Genomic DNA, 23,625 nt, shown 5'->3' on the forward strand with positions numbered 1-23,625 from the left:
CGTCCCAGTTTGAGGTTTTTGAAAGGGAACCCGATGCCGAGGGACAGAATGAGGGAAGTGTAGCACAGCAGCAGCCGGTAAGCAAGCAGTAACGTTAGGACTAACTTAGGATAATAGGGACTTTAAGGTGATGGAAGTAAGCAACATTAGCTCTATATCACACGAGAATCATGAGCAACTGTTATTTTTACATGTCGTAGCAGTTGCATTAAATAGTGCTTTGCTTTCGTTTCTGCTCCACCATGCTAGTTCCAAATAGATTTATTTAATCAATTAATTATTTATGGAGTGGTTTATAAATTGCAATATTCTATCCCTCTCTTCCTATCTAGTCAAGCCAGGCTCTTGTGGCAGGTGAGGTTGAAGAGAGTGAAGACACAGTAGATTACTTTTCACGACCAGAGCCTGGTAGGATGCAAGCGTTTTTAATGCATCATCCCAAACAAGATGCTACAAACGCAATTGTTAAGAGGGTGTTCACTAACAAAGATGGCACAAGCAGGAAGTGGCTGACATACTGTAATCAACGTCATGCTTTATTCTGTTTTGTATGCTTGGCTTTTAGCAAGGCTACTGATTCCAGCATATTCATAACTGGGATGTCAGACTGGAGACATGCCCACCAGAGAGCTGTAGAGCATGAAAAAAAAGCATGGCACATAGAGCCTGTGCTGAAGCTTATTTCTTAAACTGTTCAGAAGCTGACAAACAGTCTGCTTAGGGGAAAACAGCTCACTGTTCACAGAGAGCAGATCAAGAGGAGGCGCCAGGTCCTAGAGCGTGTTGAAGTTGTCCGAGTAATAGGGAAGAGGGGCCTGAGCTACAGACACGAAGAGAATGAGGCTGCGTATACTTTGGAGGACAGTAGCCTTGACCATGGTAATTTTCTGGAACTGATTATTTTACTGGGGAAATATGATGTAGCCTTGAAAGAGCATCTCAGTGAAGTAATTGACAAAAGCAGAAAACACCATGAATCAGCATCAGGCTCAAGAGGAAGGGGTTCCCTTGTCACTCTACTGTCTAAATCAACTGTTAACTCAGTGACTGACACAATACAAAAGTTGATCAAAGAACATTGCCACAGAAATCCTAAAAGCTGGAATGTTTTCTGTCCAACTGGACACCACACAAGACATTACAGCACAAGACTAATGCTCAGTTGTCCTGAGGTATGTGACTGATACCATAAATGAGAGGCTTGTTGCTGTGGTCAGATGCAGTGCATCTACAGGAGAGGCATTTGTTCAGTTGCTGAGTGATGTTCTTGATGGTCTCAACTTGGACAAAAGGCTCTGCATTGGAAATGCCACAGATGGGGCTGCCAACATGCAAGGAATGTACAAAGGCTTCTTGTCACTCTTAACATCACAGTCCCCTCACCATGTTCATGTGTGGTGCTATGCCCATGTGCTGAATCGGGTTCTTTCTGACGCCACTGAAATTGTGATCGAGAGAGTGGATCACTTTTTCATCTTCTTAATGAAACAGCAGTGTTTATCAGAGAATCACATCAGAGGATGAATATATGGGAGAAAGAAAGCCACAGCAAAACAGACAAGTGCATAGCACCCATTGGAGAGACACGCTGGTAGGCAAAGCATGAGGTGTTAAAGATGATGTTTGGCTCCTTTGGAAATCCCCAGGACTGTCTTTACGTTGATGTTCTGTGCACCCTGTCAGCCATTCAAGAGCAAAAGACAGTAAAAGGCAATGTTTGAACCAAAGCAAGAGGTTACAAAGATGGCCTGCTGAAACACGAGACAATCCTGACAGTTCAAATATTCATGAGAATATTTGAGCAGACAACGCCCCTGTCAAAATACTTACAAACAGGAGGGATGGACTCAGGATGGTGCTCTCTACACATGAGGCCCTAAAAGAGGTGGCAAGAGATTTCAGGGCAGTCAGGGGTGCTGCTGACAATTTTGTGAAGTGGGCAAATGAGAAGCTGGAGGAGCAGCAGGATGAGGAGATGGACATGGAAGTGGAGGCTTCGCTACCTCAAAGAAGACCAAAAAAGAAGAAAGCCATGCCAGGAGAGATGGCAGTGGATGAAACATCCAGTGATGCTTTCAAAACCTATGAGGTAAAGGTCCACAACGAAATAATGGACACCATTATTGAGGCCATTCAAAGACGATTTCTGACACATGGCAGTTTATATGCAGACTTATCATTTCTGGACCCCAGACACTTTCCAGATATCAAAATTAGTGGTGTTCCTGATTCTGCATTCCAAGATCTGAGCAGGTGCCTGATTAAATTTGACAGTTCCGCAACAGTTAACAATCTGCAGGCAGAACTGCAAAGCTTGGCAACCCAATGGAAAATGCTGAAACGATCACCACTGGAAGCATATGCATCCAGACTGTGGAGGAAGGACCTGATGAAAACAAGGAGGAGATGACAATTATCAACAAAAGATGTGCCTCTTGCAAGAACTGCCCACTGTGTTGTTACCAAATTCTCCTTCAATTCAACTTGCTCACAGATGCACATCATGTAGCTCTTGCATACAAATATTTACTCACCCTCTCAGTGACACAAGTCGCTTGTGAACGGTCATTTTCGACCCTTAAATTCATCAAGAGCAGACTGAGGAACAGCATAAATGCAAGTAAGTTGATGTTGATGCCTTCATGTTGATGTCCTCAGAAAAGGACATCCTCATGGGTCTCGATACAGACACCGTCAGACAGAGTTGCAGAAAAAAGTGAACTACTTCGGAAACTCCTACTATACTGAGGTAAGTTTTTTTAAAATATTAACACTAGCTATATTATTCAGCGAAATGTTCTATTCAGGGCGGCACGGTGGTGTAGTGGTTAGCGCTGTCGCCTCACAGCAAGAAGGTCCTGGGTTCAAGCCCCATGGCCGGCGAGGGCCTTTCTGTGCGGAGTTTGCCTGTTCTCCCCGTGTCCGCGTGGGTTTCCTCCGGGTGCTCCGGTTTCCCCCACAGTCCAAAGACATGCAGGTTAGGTTAACTGGTGACTCTAAATTGACCGTAGGTGTGAATGTGAGTGTGAATGGTTGTCTGTGTCTATGTGTCAGCCCTGTGATGACCTGGCGACTTGTCCAGGGTGTACCCCACCTTTCGCCCGTAGTCAGCTGGGATAGGCTCCAGCTTGCCTGCGACCCTGTAGAAGGATAAAGCGGCTAGAGATAATGAGATGTTCTATTCAAAATTACATGAGATTGAAATTGGGACACAAAAACATCCCCTTTCATTGATTCCTCTTTTTTCCTCTTAGGAAACCCCTGTGTCTCAGGTTTTTTTGACTGTTTGTTGTCACAAAGTAAGCAATACAAGTATGGAAACTTATTTACTTTGTTTGAAATATATTTATAGTGATTTTTTGCCATCAACATTCATTGTATCCTTTTTCCGTTACTATTTTAAGGGTCCATTTCAGGATACTCATTCACCATTGTTCACGAGATTGACAGGCATTCGGGTTCTGGGTAAGTATAGATCAATCTGATTTTTTAGAAATTAATATTTAATGACAATTTCGTCATTTACATGTCTGCCATTCATTTAGGATGCCATTTGAGAGGATTTTGTCATAGATATTCAGGGGTCATAAGTCATGATTCAGCAAGTAAGTGCACAATGCATTCATGTGCCTATTTATCTGGCTTTCCCAATGTTTTTCCAGTTAGTAGTCTTTGTAATGCTTTCATGTACATGAAACATTATCATCGATTAATCTTCATCATCTATTCTATCTATTCTAACATCTATTAAAAATATTTGAAGCAGTCATTTAAAAGTGAGTGAAAACTTGTTCATGTCTCACCTCTCTGCATCTCCCTCTTTATGAAATCCTGCTCCTCTGAAGGGTCTTCTGGCGTACATAGATGTTCATAGGATCGTCAGGGTACAAGAGCGTTTGTTCAAGTCAAGTGAGCTATCTACCAAGTGAGTAAACATAATACACCTCACTACAATATAAAAGTGTGAGGACCCTGAGGTTGTTTTGAACATTTATTAACTTGTATGTACCTAACCTTAAATTGTTTTAATGTCTTCCTTTTCCTTTCTGTCTGTGTACTTGTGTGTGTGATTGGCTGCAGGTGGGATGATTACGAGAGTGACTGTGTCAGTGTGTAGGTGTGTCCAAGTAGCAGATTGGACTGAAGACTGCAGATAAGGCCAGTTCCTCCCAGCTTCTGGGGGCTCTCTTCCAACCATGCCCCATTGTGTGCAAGAAGCATTTTAAATAAATCATTGACTGCATAGTTACTGTGCATTTGTTGGTGTTTTTTGGGGGCCGGGAATTCTTGCTTTAAATGTTGCACCATTTCCCCTTGGCCAGGATGTAACAACCGTTTATATATATAAATAAAAAAAATACATTGCTTCACGGAAAACATACTTAAACAAGTGCAATGAGAGATAGCAACCTGGCCCCAACCGGTGTGTTTGGCTCCCCGTAAAGACTGCGCACACACACACTGCAGGGGGACAGACAGACAGACTAACAGACGGGGTCATTGCAATACCTGGCCAAACCTCCTCCGGGGGGGCAGGTTACTAGTCGTTTGTACTCCGGTAATTATGAGCCTGTCAAAGTCTTAATATTGGCCTGCCCAAGTCAAAAATGCCCGGCCCGTTTTTTTTGTCCCAGTCCAGCCCTGCCCCGCACACACACACAAAGCTCTGTATTGTTCATCTCATACCCCACACACAGCTCTGTTTTTTTTCCATCTCACACCCCATCCCCCAGCACAGCTCTCATAGCTCCTCTTTATTCTGAAATATTTTATGAAACTAACCTCTGGCAAAACTACCTTATATTATTTGTCAAATCTATGTATGTATGTATGTATGTATGTATGTATGTATGTATGTATGTATGTATGTATTAATTATAGTCCTGGGCAGCACAGTGGTGTAGTGGTTAGCGCTGTCGCCTCACAGCAAGAAGGTCCGGGTTCGAGCCCCGTGGCCGACGAAGGCCTTTCTGTGCGGAGTTTGCATGTTCTCCCCATGGGTTTCCTCCGGGTGCTCTGGTTTCCCCCACAGTCCAAAGACATGCAGGTTAGGTTAAGTAGTGACTCTAATGCCACTTTTCCACTACAAACGCGGCTGAGTTGGGCTGAGCCGTGCCATGCTGAGTTGGGCTGAGTCGAGCTGAGTGGGGCTGTTGGAGTTGCATTTCGACTACAACCGCGCTGAACCGTGCTGGCTGGAAGTGGGTGGACACATTGGGTGGAGTTAGCGAAAGTGGGTGGACATCACGTGATGTCGTTAGGCGGCACAAACAGTGACATCAGTGATCTTTTAAGCGGTAGTCTCACAACCCGGATAGTAAACAATAAACATGGAGGACATGGAGTCGTTAGTGTTGCTGGTCTTGGTGCTGTGGCTTGTTGTCACCGACAACGCCAACAGATACTGGCAAGAGCGTATAGATGAGGCAAGGCGCATAAGGCTTCTGAAATTCTCGTAATTCGTAATTATTCTTCTTCCGGGTTTACGGTGTTTACAGATCCCAGCGTGCTCGCGGGGCGTGTGGGCATGTGAGGACACTCCTCCTCACCAATCAGTGCACAGGGGAGTGTCTCCTCACGCCCCTAGCCCCACTCGGCTCGGTTTGGCTCGCTTCAGCCCTACTCCAAAACCGTGCGAGTTTTGGGTGCTAAGCAGGGCTGAAGCGAGCCGAGTCGTGGTGCTCTGAGGTAGTCAAAACGCGAGCCGTGTCGGGCTGAAGCGAGCTGAAAAAGGGTAGTGGAAAAGGGCCATATGTTGACCGTAGGTGTGAATGTGAATGGTTGTCTATGTGTCAGCCCTGTGATGACCTGGCAACTTGTCCAGGGTGTACCCCGCCTTTCGCCCATAGTCAGCTGGGATAGGCTCTTCCTTTTTCAGTTCAGAGAAATTCTTGTCCATCTTAACTGCCAACATATCATTTACATTGTGAAAGAACATACATACAGGAAGCAAAAAAGCAAAATGAGCAGTTTTGACAAAAATGAAACTTTGAACTCACCAATCTCAAGACGGGAGAGTGAATAGTCGATAATGTTAACAAGAACTCCTCGGGTCTCTATAGAATGTACTGAGCCATTCAGAATAAACTGATCATGCTTCTGTTTAGTATTTTTCACCAGAATATTTCCCCAATGCAGGTCTCTGCAGAAACGAAATTATATATAATAAACAATGAACAGTATACATTAAGTTACTACAGACATAACTAATGACATTCAGTTCACTTTGACACTACTTAATATTGCTTTCTCAATTAAAACAGACAGGGAAAATATGAAAATGGGTAGCTCTTTATACTTCCTGTCTGGAGTTTGATAATTACCAAAGCTATAGCAACTGTCCCTTGGGTACCTTCTAGAACTCATGTTTTATTTAATTACTCCTGCTCAAAACAAAGTGTCAGCCTGGGAGTGTACTGGTGGCACATGCAATCTCGTGTGTGTAGTACTACCTGTGTTCGAAACAAAGTGCCTCCTCAGCAACAGCCAGAGCTGCAGTAACCTGCTGCAGCACACTTTTAGCCTGGGCCATAGAGGTGAGCTACACACAGACAAGCAGACAAACAAAGTGGTGAGTTTCCCAAAAGCCTCTTAACACTAACAGCATCTTAACTGGGGGGGAGGGGGGGCGCACGAGAGAGAAAGAAAGTGAGTGTTCATTGTGCTGCTCGCTCTACCATTTAACGATCTTTGTGCTATGATGCTTTTGGGAAACTCAGCACAGATCAGTTACAATGCAGGATGTAAATTGTGTTTCTGAAAGTACTACCAAGACCTTTTTTAAGCAAAACTCATTAATTCAAGTTAGTTTAAAAAAAAAAAAAAAAACAACTTGTGATTTGTTCATTTTCTAACCTTTAATTCAAAAACCTTTGTTTAACTGACAAAAGTATCAAGAAAAGGTTTCCAATGTTTTTGCTGACCAACTTAAATGTACTTTGCAAACAAAAACTTAGAATTTGATGCCTGCAACCCACTCAAAAAAAAAAAAGTTGGGACAGAGGCATGTTCAGTACTGTTGTGTCTTTCCTTTTAATGAACTTTTAAATCATTTGGAAACTAAGGATAATTGTTGCAGTTTTCAAGTGGAATTTTTGCCCATTGTTGCTTGATGCAAGACTTCAGCTGCTTCAGCAACTACAGTCCATGGTTCCTGTTGTCCAATTCTCCTCTTCACGATGTGCCATGCATTTTCAATTGGAGACAAATATGAACGGCTGACAAGCCGGTCAAGCACATGCACTTTGGGTCTACACTATTATAGCCCATGCAGAATGAGGGCTGGCATTGTGCCGCTGAAATAGCCATGGACTTCCAAGGAAAAATGTCACCTTGACTGCAGCATGTCTCTCTCTAAAATCCCAATATATGACTGTTTGTCAATGATACCTTTGCATACAGTACCAGGAAAAAGCTTGGATACATTCATTTTTCTGTATTTTGACCATTTTCTACATTGTAGAACAATACTCAAGACATCAAAACTGAATAACATGAAAACGTTTGGAATTATGCAGTGAGCAAAAGCAGCAGCAAAAAAAAAAAAAAACTAGACTGCATTTCCACAGAGAAAATGCAAAGTGTGCTTGCTGAGCTGTAGAAGAACAGCTATCATGCTAGCATGGTAAAAGCTAGCATGCCAACAACTAGCATGCTAACAGTTAGCATACTAACATGCTAAAAGCTAACATGTTCACGCTAACATGCTAAAAGCTAACATGCTAACAGCTAGCATTCTTTTTTTTGGGGGGGGGGGTCTTTTTTCACCTTTATTGGATAGTACAGTGTAGGAGATAGGAAATGAGCGGGAGAGAGAGACGGGGAGGGATCGGGAAATGACCTCGGGTCGGAATCGAACCCGGGTCCCCGGATTTATGGTATGGCGCCTTATCCAATTGAGCCACAACGCCCCCGGCAGCTAGCATTCTAACATGCTAATGATTAACATGCCATTTGTTAAAATTGCAAACACTTTAAGGCTAATATGCTGACAGCTATCATGCTAACATGCTAATAGCTAACAGTTAGCATGCCAACATGCTCAGGCGAACTCGTTAACAACAAACATGCAAACTCTGCATGCTACCATGCTAATCCTAACATGTTAACAGCTCTCATGATAACATGCTAATGGTGAACATGCTAACAACTCGCGAGCTAACAGCAGGCACGATATCGTAATGGGTAACATGCTAACAGCTAGCATGGTAACATGTGAATGCTTATATGCTAATTGCTATCGTGTGCGCGCGCGTAAATATTCCTAATAAAGTGGCCATTGAGTTGAAGTTGATTTGCTGTCAAAGTCTCAAATGAGCAGATCCTTTCCAAATGCATCACCTATGGGGGAAGGGAGGAATGACTCCGTCAAGCTTCCATTGATTAGTGGCAAAATGGAGAAAAAAAATGGACAGATGAAAGGCAAGACAAAGACGAGTGCGGGTCAGAACCGATATCATGTGTGTGATGGTGATTTGGCCTGAGGTGCCATATGAAGTTTGGTGGATGTGTGGTGAAGTGTTACTGAGCAAAACTCCATTCATTTGAACGGAGCCAAAAATCAATGGAAGCCTGTGGAGGTAAAAAGAGATACGTGAAAACCAAGGAAAAGACAAGTGCAGGTCTCAGATGAGGGGATGGATCTGTGCGGGGACTTGGCCTGAGGCATCAAGTGAAGTTTCTTGAAGTTTGGTCACTTGGTTAAAAAAAAAAAAAAAATTGATGGAGAGTGAAAGTTTTTCTCCTGAAACACCATTCATTTTCAATGGGGCCAAAAATCAGTGCAAGCCTATGGAGGAAAAAGGGATGAGCAAAAAGAAAGGAAATATGAGTGCGGGTCAGAACCAATTGCATGTATGTGTCAAGGGAGTTTGCCTGAAGTATCATGAGGTTTGGTGCATCTGCGATGGAGCGTGTCCAAGTAGGACGATTCGATTCATGAGCCCTATTCATTCTCTATGGGAAAAAAACAAAAACAAAAGAAAAATGACAAGAACAAGAGAACGGGCATGTTGATCCAAAAGCTGTATACAAGCACACTACACCACTTCGGGCCAGACCTCTCCGAGTTGGAACGGTGTCTCTCTCGAACGCCCTAGGAGGAGTAGTGGATCCAAAAATCGTGTTGGAATAAGGCAGAATAAGTAAACTTAAGAACAATAGTGTGCTTGCCTTTGGCTGCTGTGTGCTTGAGCAAGTACACTATTTATATATTTAAAAAAAAAAGTGTTTAAAAAATTTCATATTTTAGATTCTTCAAAGTAGCCACCGTTTTCCTTGACAGTTTTACACATCATCAGCATTATCTTAACTAGCTTCATCAGATAGTCATCTGGAAAGCTTTTCAATTAATAGGTGTACCTCGTCAAAAGTTAATTAGTGGAATTTCTTGCCTTCTTAATTCATTCCAATTTATTTTAATCAAAAGAATTTTAATTTTGAACCAGTTTGCCATTTTTGACCACATGCATCTAGTCAGCAGGAAAACACTGGGATTGACATCATCAGTGTGAAACATCAGAAAATGTGTCCCTCAGATTCGGGACACATTTCCTAAGGAAAAACGCAAGTTTTTCAACACGAGAAGATAAACTTCATATCTTCAAGCCAGCAAGTGATGATATACAGACACAAAGTACCCAAATTTATCAAAACAATTAATCAATTTCCTCACGAGTGACATATAGGAGAGATTCAGGACACAGTTTTGGTTCTCCATGTCCTGGCTGTAGCTCGTATGGAAAATACAAGAGTATTTCCCAGTAAAACACTCGTGATTGATTTATTGACACACACACACACACAGAGTGTAGTAGAATAAAGTTTATATTCAAATGTATTAATTCATTTTCTACGCCACTTATCTAATGCAGATCTAGTTAAAATAAATGAAAACTTAAGGACCCAAGATCTTAATGTAAATGCAACTAGACATGGGGTAATCGTAATTGATTGTAAATCGATCACATTTTATGTAATCATAATATAATCATAATTTTACTCAGGAAACGTAATTGTAATCGTAGGTACCAGTAATCGTAATCATACAAGTATAACAATTACATGATGGTAAAATATAAGTGAAGAACATTGGTACCTTGTGTATACTGAACAGGTCCATTTACCTGCAAGGTCAGTAGACTTTAACCCTCTGGGGTCTGAGGGTATTTTCTGGCACTCTAATGAGTTTGGCATGTTCTGATTTTATCATCAATTTCAACAAACTGAAGCAGTATTTTCAAAGTCATATGACTTTTTTGTATTCAGCACAAGTTCAGCTACAATATCATCTATGTAGTATGTACAGTATGTCATGATTGTACTTTAAAAAAAAAAAACAGATAAATGATGTTTTAAAATGCAGTTTTAGAACTGTGTTGGAATGTAGGGGGGGGGGGGGGGGGGGGGGACGACACATGACCTCACCCATTGTGTCAAACTGTTTTGGTTTCACTTGAGGTGATTCTGTTCAGTCTTAGGAATGTATTAAGCACAAAAACTTAAATCTGCTCCATTGATCTAGACAATTAACTGGCCATCAAAACATTTATATGTCCTACTGTTTTGGGATAAAGGGTTGGCAGTGGGAGGGGTATTCAATGAGAAGGGCAAAAGATTTCCATTCACATTCAATGAGAAGAGTGAAAACCCCTCCCACTGCCAACTCAATCCCATCAGGTCAAGTCACAATGGGTAAGGTCATGTCCCCCACCACACACACACACACACACTCCCTCTCTCTCTCCAACATGCAGGCCTAGACATTAAGCATTTACCACTGGTGGCCCATTGGGCCAGTGAAATTGAAAAGTTACTGGCCCAAATGGAAAACGTGGTGGCCCGAATGCGCGTGGTACCCGCATTCGGGCCACCACATTTCATACAGTTCATAATACACTATGATCATTGATTTTTGGCTAGAAAAGTAGATTTTAGGGGTATGGAGCACTTGCATGTGACGTCACAGCCGATCCAGATTGTGACAGACGCCATCTTGTCGGTCAAACGCCATATTCCGCCTTCTACTTCTATTTCTGGGTCTACTTCTGCTTTTACTTCTAACTTTTCTTCTGGAAAACCCTACTATATACAATTCTACTACAACGGCTGCAAGCTCTCCCTACCTGTGCACGTTTATGTTTTGTGTGTGTATTTTTGCGTGTTGTTCGTCTGTACCGGACTTCAATATCCACTACAACCGTATGGACTTACTGGACATTGGTTTCCAGCAGAAAATGACGGTTTGTAGCGATTTCCATCCCATGCACAACATTCTGGACGAGAAAAAGAAAAAAACAACATTCCGGACGAGATAGCGAGACTAGCGGGGTCTCCGTGGATTGTTATCGGAAGCAAAGCGAAGGAGGAGGCGCCGGGAGCGGAAGCAAAAGCGAGGCTACAGGCAGAGCCGGCCTGTTGACTAAGCTCAGAAAACAGCCACTCAAATCTCCACTCCCAAGCCTCTACCTCTCCAACGCCAGATCCATGTAAACAACACGGACGATTTGGAATTACCTTATTCTATTCTATAATCGGCTGGTCAGTGCTATACTCAATACTTAAGTGACTTACCCATCCAATGAGGATTCTTGTTTACAAGATGCCACATCTGAGTCGCTGACAAATCCTGAATTTCTGTAAAGATGACTGTCCAGAGATTTATAAGCACGCAGTGCTTCACCACTGAACAGCGAGGGAAAGTTAATGAGGTAATTATACACGTCCGGGTATTCCGCTGGCAGTTCAAAATCCGGTCGTGAAAACTCCGTCCGGTAAGCCATAAGGGTCACAAATCTGTAGATTGTTTATTTTAGACATATATCTAGTTATCTGTTCATTAGAAAAATGAGCCGTGTAGTCCGTCGGTTGAAATTGATCCATTCTGTACACGAGTGCAGCAGTATTCAGCGGTGTTTTTGACCGACAAGATGGCGGTTGTGTACTTTCCGGTCACGTGACTGCAAGATCTCTATATGTTGTTGCCGAGCATAGCGAGGCTGAAAATTTTTGCAGAATATCCCCAAGCCACATCATTGTAGGAGGTAATAATCTCCTCTCCATACAAAGTAGGGTCACATTTTCATGACCCCCCCCCCCCCCCAAGTAGTGTCACTTTTTCATGACCCCCCCCCATAAATTCATAGCCCCCCTTCCCCCATAAATAATGACCGCCCCCTAAAATTAAAAAGAGCCTTCTCAAGATTATCACAACTTATATTTTGATTTTGTACCTGAAAACAATATTGACAAAAGACAGTAACTCAGTCCAAATTACCAGCAATGGACTCAAAAACAGTCAAATCAAATTGAAATAAATATATAAAATGTTTTTGCTTCTGAAAATGTGCACTGCACTGAAATAGCAATAAAGTCAATTTAAGGTTTATAGTTTAGTGCAATAGCTTTCCTCTTCCACACTCATCTAAAATGCGTGCACATCCTGCTGCCATGGTGTCACTAAGTGTGTCTTGATGGTCATCTGAGACTTTGGTAAACTCAGCCTTTCTCTCCTCGATCTGGCGCCAAAATGACACTTCCGAACAGCGCCGAACATCTCCGAAGATGCACGAAGACGGCACACTCCTGCCGCGGAGCGTGACGAAAACAAAGATGACGGACCTCGTATTGAAAAGGTGCATTTTACGAACAATTTCTTCACAATTCTGGGTAAAATATGAGTAATAAAATTTGTTAATTTGGATCGAAAACGTACTGGCCTGCCCGGGCCACTGTTTGGCCAAATTTAGTGGCCCGAACTGGCCCAAAAGACGTAAAAAACACTGCCGGGCCATCGGGCAAATGCTAATGTCGAGCCCTGACATGGGTCTAAAACTGCTTTTTACAACATTCATTCATCTGGTATTTGACCATTTTGGTATTTGACTATTCAGTGCATCTTGAAATTAACTCATACTATTTTACTCAGTTCAGAGCCACAACCAACTCTGTTACACAATTACTCTAATTTTGCTCCCACTCCAACTCTTACTCATTAAACTCAAAATAGAGCAAAATTAACTATTTTTGAGGAAAATACTTTTAACTCTGGAAAAAACTGCTCAGTCGTTTTTTTCTGTGTACACACTACAGTGCATGCATATCAACCAATCTTCTTATCAGAAACAGAAGAAATTCTGTTTTCACATACAGTCTCTTGCACTTTAATGTACATTGGCCAGTTTTACATCACATTTTACGTTAGAGACCATGTGAAAACATACACAATGAAAAATAATAAATGTTGCAAGTAAAACTAACATTCTTGTTCTTTTTTCCCCCTTTATTTTCATCATTTGATTCATTGAATAGTATTGCTCATAAGTGCCCAGATTTGACCTATTTGGGGACAAAAGCACTTGTCCAAAACAGAATTTGGCGTAGTATTTGCTGTAATCATAATTGTGCTCAAGTAATCATAATTGTGGCACATGTGAAAATCATAACTGTAATCTAAACTTGAGAAGTAATTGTAATTTTCACGTAATTGCCCAAAGTCTAAATGCAACTGCATACCTTTCCATTCATATTCTCCAAATCACTGCCTCCGAACTCAAACTCCAGGATGAGAAAGAGCTGCTCCTTCCCAAAGAAATCTGTACAAATAAAGAAATTCTCATTAGTACCCAAATATTCACCTGAGCACTTATTTTGAAATTGTACCTTAAGATATGACATTTGTTTGTGTTTTTTTTCTGGAAATATGGTTTTACCAGGTCTGTCATTCTCAGAGCCCTTTTCTTGATCAAACTTGTCCCATGCTTTGAGCAGAGCACTGGGGTAGCACCCACGCACACAGTGAAGACTAAAACAATATTGTAAAATTAACAATTAAAAGCATGCTGAACTGGTTCCAAACATTAAAAAAAATCAATTGAGAGTCAAAAGATAAAATTAGCACATATCGTACTTAATAAGGCCGATGAAACCATTCGTTTTGTTGTTTTCCTTGGCGTCGAGTGCACTTAGCTCCCTATCAGTGGACCAAGATAGATGATCATTACCATGCAGATTATCACATTTCACAAATACACTTGCAGTATAAACTTTCATAACTTCAGTATAGACCTGAACCTCTAGCCCATGTTCACAATATTAGCAAATAATTTCTGTAATGAAGTAGGATATAGTGTAGTTATTTATTGAATACATTTTGAAAATTAATTAAATAAATAAAGAGCATGGCCAAAGATAACTCTACCTTGTTTATTTTATTTATTTGTCTGGTATAACTGCCACTGTTAGCTTCCAAATCATTTTACCCACAGAAAATCCAACAAAAACTTGAGTTTACTAATGTAAAAACATACTTGGAAATAATAATTTCATGAAGAACTTCACCAAATGTTTTCTGTGGTTCACCATTGACTTTCTGATGGCCTTCCACTGGAATAATCTGAAACAAAGAAAAACAACTAGTTAGTTACTACATGAGAACAATATCAATTAGTGCTTGCTAGAACTAAATGTTGAACAACAAATAATTGATACCAGTTTCTACACAACTTATAAAACAAACTGAAATTTCTCATTATAACATCTATGTCTATAGAGTACCCATCTTGTAGAGCATTCTGGTTAATTTGCATGCTTTATAAATAAAATTTACTTACTAAACTTGGAATAAGCATCTGAACAAAGTCAGTCACAGTACCTTATTACCCCCCACCAAATTTAACCAATTTTGTCCAATTTACATTTACTGCAGGTCTCAACTTTGAAATAATCAATATGGACCTACTGTAGGAGCTTGACATCAAGCATGCATGTCTTTTGCATCAAGGGTATTTTTGGGTCACATGTTAAAGACTGCCATTATTAAAACAGTTGCTCTGTGAGAATCCCAATTCTGTAATCAAATTATTTAACGATTTCCAAAACATCAGCGCTGGGTGTCTTTCCCTGCCTGTCCGTTATTTGCATTTCAACCTTGCTGAGAGTTTTTTTCTACAAAACAGCATGTAGCAGAAAAGAATGTATTCAGAAAGGAATGACCATAAACATTGGGCCTCATTTATTTTTCTTTATAAAAGGTGTGTGAAATCTTTTTGCTTGGCTTGCACAAATTTATATACCAGATTCACAACAAATTTGGAAACACAGATTTTCTTCACACTCTCATTTGTATGTTGATGAATGCCAATCACCTGTAAAGTGCAAACTATTTTAATTTAGTAATGCCCACAAAACTCCATAAAAAGTAATGCATAGAGGGATTGAAACAGTAATGACTAATAAATGGTGAAATAAATGCCAGAAGGTCAAAAATGCAAGCTATTTTGACTTGTCTTTTCCAATTAAAAAAAAAAATTGCTGCATAACAGCACCTGAAAAAGGTTAACATCTAGAGACAAACTACAAAAAGGTGAATTAGGTATGAATTAAGTCAGGTGAAAAAGGTTTGACATGAAATCAGAGGTCGTACCCAGGTGATCACAGTCACACAGGGAAGCTGCTAAATTTAAATTGTGCGCGCATCAGGCAATGTTCTGGATATAAAGTGCTTCATAGCATTAAAAAGCAAATAATGGCCGATTTATAATACAGCTTTTATCCTCATACCAGTCTCTAAATGATCATTCCCTCATATGCATAATTAAACAGCATTTTTAGTCTTTGACCTAGTGAATGAGCATGAGGATCTAGAGATAAACCGTTTCTGGATTAGGGCCTCTGCTAGATGCTGTCAGCTAAATAAGCAATTTCAACTTGACAGTATAATCCATATATAAAAGTGCAGTAATCCGTGCAAATTACACAATTTTAAGCCGATCAATAAACACACACCAGGGGTGGGGGGTGTCATTTTATGCTTGGATATACACACCCTTTTTCTAAAATAACTTTTCACAAATACCAAATGAATACCAGAGTCTCTCTTTACAAATAAATCCATTCGCATTGTGTAATAAATGAGACCCAATGATTTTCCAGTGGTAGAACTTTTCAGAGCAACTTCAACTGGTTACAAAAGCTAATAATTTATAAGGTTTTGCTTGCGCACTTTAAGGGCCACCGTCTGATTGGCATTATTGACCATGGAGAACACCTCTCCAAATGTGCCCTCTCCAATCTTAATGCAGTGTTTCATGCATTCTGGTGGAATGCAATCATCAAAGAAAAGGGGGCCTTCCTGCTGACACTCCTGATATACTTTCTCAGCATCACTGATGTCTTCATTAGAAGAAATCTACATCCAAAAGAGGACAAACATATCATTAAAACATTAAAGGAAGCATCAAGTTAATACACTTGTAAAAAAAAAAAAAAAGATATCAAAATGTACTAGTAAAGACCCAACCATGGAGGTATTGGTTATGCTGGACAGGAGCAGGTGAAAGGAAGCTTGATTAGATACTGGGGTGCCAAAGAGCTCTAGACTGGTGTCCACCAGCCCTGGATGATTGAGATTGGAAAGAGCCAGCCGTCGAGGGGTTGGAAATGCTGTGAAAAAAGTGAATAAGTGGGAATACACAAGCAAAATTTAAAGACTGCTTCCAGAGGAGGAATCAAATTAGTGTGCATGTTTCTCAGATGCACCTGTTGTTTTCTTGTGTATGGACAATGCAGCTTTGAGACGCCCCCAGGTGTGTGTTGTGAGCGAGTCTGGAGTGAAACTGGTCAGAAAGGAGGAAAGGTTCAACATTTCTGCACGGAGAGGGGTCTCGGGTAATCCAATCACTTTGCAGCTCTGTGGCCAGCCACAAGCAGATTCCTGCGTTTTAAAAAAATAGATCAACAGAATACATCAAATAATCCACATTTTGATTATTCATACAAATTCAATCAAGGAAGTAGTACATTACCCTCATGTATGAACCAGCTCCAGTAGGCAGAAGGTCACTGGATGACCAGTCTCCTGGTTTAGTTCTAGTTTCATCCTGCCTCTGCTTTCTGTTTTGCTCACCCATACCTCTCTTTGACCACCGGCTAGAATTTAGGCCGCTCACACATACTTTTCGGGTGGTACAAAGACCATTATTTTCGTTTGCTACTAGCATTTTATTGGGAGCTGTAACAGGTCTAGGGGAAATGGCAGATAGCTGTCTAAATAGTCCTCCAGTCCGCAATTCACTGCCAAATGACTGCTCTGCTGATTCACTGTCCACCAAGCAAGGAAGATTCAAGTTCCTGGCATTTTGGCCTCCTTTGGTATCTAAAGAAAGAGGAGAGGCAACCTGGGCCTTACGGGTCCCTCTTATCCCCTGATGGGCCTGGGAGATGGTGCCCAAGTCCAAACGCTGGAGGCAGACAGTGACGCAAGAGGACAGGCACTCTACCTTAAGACGATCAATCTGCATTTGGAGTGAACTGCTGAGCTTATAAGTTGGTGCAGAAAGAGAGGAAACAGATAAAAAGGAAGATGGGCTGAGTGAAGAGGTTAGATGGAGAGCTTGGGTACTGGCATCAGACATGGCATAATCTGAAGACATGTGACAGGTTTGCTTTTCATGGCAGCTTGGTATAGCAGTTGCTGAAGTATCAGGATACACCTCTCTACCGCTTTTCTCTACCTCTTGTTTCCCATTTTCACGTTGATTTAAAGGCATGTCCAAGGCATCTAGCTCCTTCAGTATGACGACAGCCCTAAACAAGCACAGAATATAAAAATGTAGACATATAAAAACCAAAAATCTGGTTTTAATTCAAAACTAGGGATCACATTTTTCTGTTTTCAGTCTATCTATTAACAGATCACCTCTGTCTATGAAACAATCACACATTAAAAGAAGTTAATTCACACCAGTATGTTCTCAGCCAGGGAATACAGTGTACAGTATATTAAATTTCTTATTAATCTGCAAAAACTACTCCCATAATAAAGACGCAAGACAGGTTAACAAATGTCTGTACATTTAAACAAACAAAACAAAAATCACATTTACATTTGATTAGCAAGTATTCATACCCTTCATTCAGTGCTTTCTTGAAACACCTTGGCACTGATACCAGATTTAAAATATGGGCATATTACAAGCTTGGCACACCTAGATTTGGTCTTCTAGAATGCCACTTGACAAATCCTCAGACTTTAATGCCATGGGTCCCTGTGGTGCAATACCATGGTCAATAATGGGGGCAGTATTGCACCATGTGACACCATGTCCTCAAACGACTACACAAATTAGCGTTTTCTCTCAAACTGCATATTTATGCACTGTTCTAGACCTTTATCTATCACTAACTGCTTTTGTTTTGATTTAAAAAAAAATAATGTAGCCTTCTCATGTAATGGACTGAAAGGTATGTTTTGCATACCAGTCTTCTGCATTTTCTAGATTAGTAAATACTTCTGAATACCAGGTCAGAGCTTTTGATACAAGACATCTCAAACAACCATGACAAAAGGCACTTTTTTTTTTAAGCAGAGCTCTTCTGTGGGTTTAAAATTGCTGGGGATGAAATCCTTCAATGTTATAGTTTGACTTGAACATAGTATCAATGGCTCTGATGTTCCATCTGGTGGATGTGGCTTTTAATTCTCCAGCTGTACATCACCCATGTAGGCAAGTGTGTAGTAATCACTGCTTCTGTATGTGCACACAATCTTGCGTTAAGTATAAACTGATCATTAGCAGTGTTTCAAGCAAATTGCTGTTGTAGGCAGACACCACCACAATCTAAGGCCCTGAACACTCAAGCAGCTGGTACCCCACCTGCAAGAAAGTCTCTATTTTGACCCCATCCATCTTTCCCAGAACCCTGACAAGCGTTGGACTCCCTGCTGGTCACAGTAAAAGTGCAGGGATGTCACTGGCCAGGTGATGGGCAGAGAGCCTGGTTTTCACCAGATATTAGGCCATGTTAATCAGTCCATAAAATTTTATTTATTTATTTTTATAAATGGACTACACTCCTTTAAGCAAACTTTAAGCAAGCAATCATGTGACTGACTGGGGAGTGGCTTCCATCTGGCCACTCAAGAGACTACATCCTTTTGGCAGGTTCTCTCATCACCAGACAGGATCTCTGATGGTCACTGACAGTTACCTTCCAAGTTCTTAAGCGCCTCCCTGACTACAGCTTCAAAGATTAGTCAACATAACCATATACACAGACTATGAAAAGGGATCAGGTGTGGATTTTTACATTAGACACATTTACTTTATGAACAAACAACGTATAACATTATAATGCAAGAGTACATAGTAGAATGTAATACAATGATGAAGCTATTGGAGGTAGCAGCAGTGCAGCTATTAGTGGACTACATACTGTGCAAAACTCTTTGGCCCACACCATTAAGCCAAGTTTAAAGAATATAAAAAAACCAACTGACAAGAATTCACTTGCATCATATAGGCTTCTTGTTATTTAATGGTCTAATTTTTTTTTTGGTACCTTGAATCAATTTCAGAGTAAATTAACTGTTTAACCTGGATAATTTTGGCTTGTTAAGATTAACGATGCACTTGTGTCCAAGTGCCTCATCAGTGATGTAACTTGGGGGTCACTGATACCCCTTTTCCACCAAATCAGTTCCAGGGCTGGTTCGGAGCCAGTGCTGGTTCACAACTCGTTCAACTTGCGAGCCAGCTGAGAACCAGCTTGCTTTTCCATCGCTTGCGGTGCTAAGAGAAGACACGTCATTACGTCGCTGTATACGTCAGTTACGTTGTTGTATACGTCATTACGTCGCTGTTTACGTCAGTTACGTTGTTGTATACGTCATTACATCGCTGTTTACGTCAGTTACGTCGCTACGTTTGCATAAACCTTGGCGCGAATATCGAAGCAAAAAACGCGGAAGAAGCAGCAGCAGCAACAACAACAAATGACTTCGTTTGTACAGCTGCTGCTTCTCGTCGCTTAAAAATGGTGATCTTTCGCGGTCTTGTTATTGTTGTCGGTCTTAACAACTCTGCCCCCTCACTGACGTAAGCGGTTCTTTCCTCTGGCCCAGCAGAGAGTTGGTGCTAGCCTGGAACCGGTTTTTCTGGCCGCAGAGCCAGTTCTTTGTCAGTGGAAACAGAAAACCCGGTTCCAAACTAAGCACTGGCCCCAAACCAGCCCTAGAACTACTTTGGTGGAAAAGGGGCAGGAGTCTTTCAGTGCCCAAGCAACCTAGCTGGGGGTGATCAGGCCCAGGCTTGTGGCCAATTAGCTCATGTTCTAAGGATTACCCCACTCCTCTTTCAGTCTTGCAAAAACGTCAAACACAAACAGAACCATATAGGCATCCAAAGTGATTAAGGTTGTAGCACACAAGATTGTGGACACGAGTGCATTGTTAATCTTAGCAAGCCAAAATTATCCAGGTTAAACAGTTAGTGTGCTTGGTCAAGCATATAGCAGCCAAAGGCAAGCACACTATTGTTCTTCTTAAGTTTACTTATTCTACCATTTTTTTGGATACACTACTCCTCTTAGGGCGTTCGAGATAGAGACACCATTCCAACTCGGAGACGTCTGGCCCGAAGTGGTGTAGTGTGCTTGTATACAGCTTTTGGATCAACGCGCCCGTTCTCTTGTTCTTGTCATTTTTTTCCCCATAGAGAATGAATAGGGCTCATGAATCGAATCGTCCTACTCGGACACGCTCCATCGCAGATGCACCAAACCTCATGCGATACTTCAGGCCAACTCCCCCGACACATACATGCAATCGGTTCGGACCCGAACTCATTTTTCCTTTCTTTTTACTCATCCCTTTTTCCTCCATAGGCCTGCATTGATTTTTGGCCCCATTGAAAATGAATGTTTTTCTCCTGAAACACCATTCACTCTCCATCAATTTTTTTTAACCAAGTGACCAAACTTCAAGAAACTTCACTTGATGCCTCAGGCCAAGTCCCCGCACAGATCCATCCCCTCATCTGAGGCCTGCACTCGTCTTTTCCTTGGTTTTCACACATCTCTTTTTACCTCCATAGGCTTCCATTGATTTTTGGCTCCATTCAAATGAATGGAGTTTTGCTCAGGAACACTTCACCGCACATCCACCAAACCTCCTATGGCACCTCAGGCCAAAATCACCCATCACACACGATATCGGTTCTGACCCGCACTCGTCTTTGTCTTGCCTTTCATCTGTCCATTTTTTCTCCATTTTGCCGCTAATCAATGGAAGCTTGACTGAGTAATTCCTCCCTTCCCCCATAGGTGATGATGCATTTGGCAAGGATCTGCTCATTTGAGACTTTGACAGCAAATCAACTTCAATTCAATGGCCACTTTATTAGGAACACTTACACGCACACACGATAGCAATTAGCATATAAGCATTCACATGTTACTATGCTAGCTGTTAACATGTTACCCATTACAATATCATGCCTGCTGTTAGCTCGCGAGTTGTTAGCATGTTCACCATTAGCATGTCATCATGAGAGCTGTTAACATGTTAGGATTAGCATGGTAGCATGCAGAGTTCGTATGTTTGCTGTTAGCGAGTTCGCCTGAGCATGTCACCCTCCGCGTGCTAGCATGCTAAAAGTTAACATACTAGCCATTAGCATGTTAGCTGTTAACATGATAGCTGTCAACATATTAGCCTTAAAGGACCCATGGCATGGTGGTTTGTTGATGCTTTAAACGGGATCGTGGAGGCTTCTGGATGTTATATCCGCAGCCTTTCTCGAAATGAACCCTCGGAATGTAGATATAGCCTCCTGGAAGAAAGCCCCATTTCAGCCCTTTTCCCAGTTCGTCGTTTTGCTGAGGAGAAGCATGGAGGCGGGGAAGGGTAGAGGGTGGGGGCGTGCCATGGGGGGAGGGGGAGGGGCTGCCATCTGCCTCCCAAGCCGGCCGAGAGCGCTCCTCGTCGGGCACGGCCAGGCGGGCGAATGCCCTGGTCCATCCGCCCTGTCTTAAAACTGGGTAAAACTGGGACTTTGTCGGGTTTTTTTCAGCCTGAGGCCCACGGTAAAACTGAGCAGTTTTACCATGGAGGAGTGGGGACTTTGCCGTTTCCTCCCCCCAACTCGCCCCTGGGAGAACCGCTGCCTCCACGGGCGACCAGTGCCGCTGGAGGGCCGCCCGCACGACCTCGGCTCCCGACAAAAGATTGGATCGAGGGCTGACTTTCAATGGATCGCAGTGATGGAGCTGCTCTGCCACTCACGACACCCCGGCCCAGAATCAGGGAAAAATACCGCACGCTGACGTCATTAAGGTGCAACGCGAGGAAATAAAATAAATTCAACAAATGTTTGGGTTTTTACTGAACAAACAAATAAATAAAATGAACGAGTGACTTAAAAAAAAAAAAAGAATGTGGGTGTCTTTGTAAAAACTGTTTTGATTGGCTATTATAACAGAGGTAGCGCAGAGTACCTGGCTAACTGCAGGAAGCGGTTAGCTGCACAGCTAATGTAGCCATTGCAAACGCACCGATTTTAAAAACACGGCAAAACGACTTAACAGTTATACACTTACTTGTTCGGTGTTTGTGGCTGATGCGGCAGGGATGCTTAGTTCGGACCCAGGCTTCAGTGACAGTTGATATGCAAAACCTGCCCTGTACTGTCCCAAGGTGTGGAAACATTCCTCAGGAAAATGCTTCCGACAAACATACACCATCTTAGGTAGACTCGACGGCGTATTATTGAAGTAAATAAAATTAAGCCACTGCGTCTTCAGGGGCTCTCCCATCGGCAGTAAAAACAGACTCTTTTCTGTGTTGTCACATCCATGTACAGCGCAATTTCTATGTTTCGCTCGCTTAGGTGATGCCATGTTGTTGTGTCCTCTATGGTCTCCTCACTACAACTGGGCGGGGCAATCCATACAGTGGGTGGGAATCCAGAGGGGGGGCGTGGGGATCATCTCCCTTGTTGACGTAGTAAAGGGAAGAGCTCATCAACGCGCTGTTTTGACGCGCCATTCTCAAATGTTGGGCATAGTTTGGTTTACACATTATGAAATTTCTAGCCACTGGGGTGACTTAAGAAGGTCAGAGGAACTCATTTTAACGTTAAAAAACCTCAAAGTGAAAATTTCATGCCATGGGACCTTTAAAGTGTTAGAATTTTAACAAATAGCATGTTAATTATTACCATGTTAACATGTTATCTATTAGCATGTTAACATGCTAGCTGTTAGCTGTTCTGCTACAGCTCAGCAAGCACACTGCATTTCCGCAGAGAAAATGCAGTCTAGATTACTATGAAATTGATTCAATGTACCAAAAAAATTAGACCATTACTTACTTTACTTTTTTTTTTTTTTACTTAGATAACAAGAAGCCTATATGATGCAAGTGAATTCTGGTCAGTTTGTTTTTTTTATATTCTTTAAACTTGGCACTGTTAATTGCCACTCGTAGGTCGCGTTAACCGACAATTGTCCGTCATTGACGGATTTTTTTTAGCTATGACGGAAAAATCTGAAGGCCGGTCATTTTGACGGCTGTTTACCGTTACCATTACCAATAACAATAATAGCCTAATAATAACAATAATAAAACACACAATTGAAATGATTGGCAAGTTGTGGCAGTTTTCTTACATACAGTATACATAGTCTTCACTGCCGTCACTTTCAATCTGAGCCGACGTTGCGGCAGTCTTGATGTTCAGTGCATAGGCTACTCATTGTAGCCACTGCGCAAGGCTGTTCCCCCCATCGCGCTCCTGACCGCGCTCTGACTTTTCTAACCACTAGCACAGTGAGATGTATTAATATGTT

The 23,625-nt window shown here is 41.8% G+C and overlaps 1 protein-coding gene across 4 annotated transcripts in view; it reads right to left on the reverse strand.

Annotated features, from left to right (window-relative positions):
• haspin (histone H3 associated protein kinase) overlaps positions 1-23,625 on the reverse strand; it is an 84,663-nt gene that overhangs the window by 25,244 nt on the left and 35,794 nt on the right. For all 4 annotated transcript variants that reach the window (XR_009654289.1, XM_060916481.1, XM_060916482.1 and 1 more), the window contains 10 exons: positions 16,803-17,583; positions 16,537-16,711; positions 16,298-16,440; positions 16,001-16,186; positions 14,307-14,392; positions 13,907-13,969; positions 13,710-13,801; positions 13,513-13,592; positions 6,453-6,541; positions 6,000-6,142 (listed from right to left, as the gene is read on the reverse strand). Coding sequence is in view for 3 of the 4 variants with exons in the window: in XM_060916481.1 (XP_060772464.1) it covers positions 6,000-6,142; positions 6,453-6,541; positions 13,513-13,592; positions 13,710-13,801; positions 13,907-13,969; positions 14,307-14,392; positions 16,001-16,186; positions 16,298-16,440; positions 16,537-16,711; positions 16,803-17,583 (1,838 nt within the window). In the remaining variant the exon portion in view is untranslated. The remainder of the gene's footprint in view (positions 1-5,999; positions 6,143-6,452; positions 6,542-13,512; positions 13,593-13,709; positions 13,802-13,906; positions 13,970-14,306; positions 14,393-16,000; positions 16,187-16,297; positions 16,441-16,536; positions 16,712-16,802; positions 17,584-23,625) is intronic.

The sequence above is a fragment of the Neoarius graeffei genome, chromosome 3 (assembly GCF_027579695.1).
Source record: "Neoarius graeffei isolate fNeoGra1 chromosome 3, fNeoGra1.pri, whole genome shotgun sequence".
NCBI classification, from domain to species: Eukaryota; Metazoa; Chordata; class Actinopteri; order Siluriformes; family Ariidae; genus Neoarius; species Neoarius graeffei.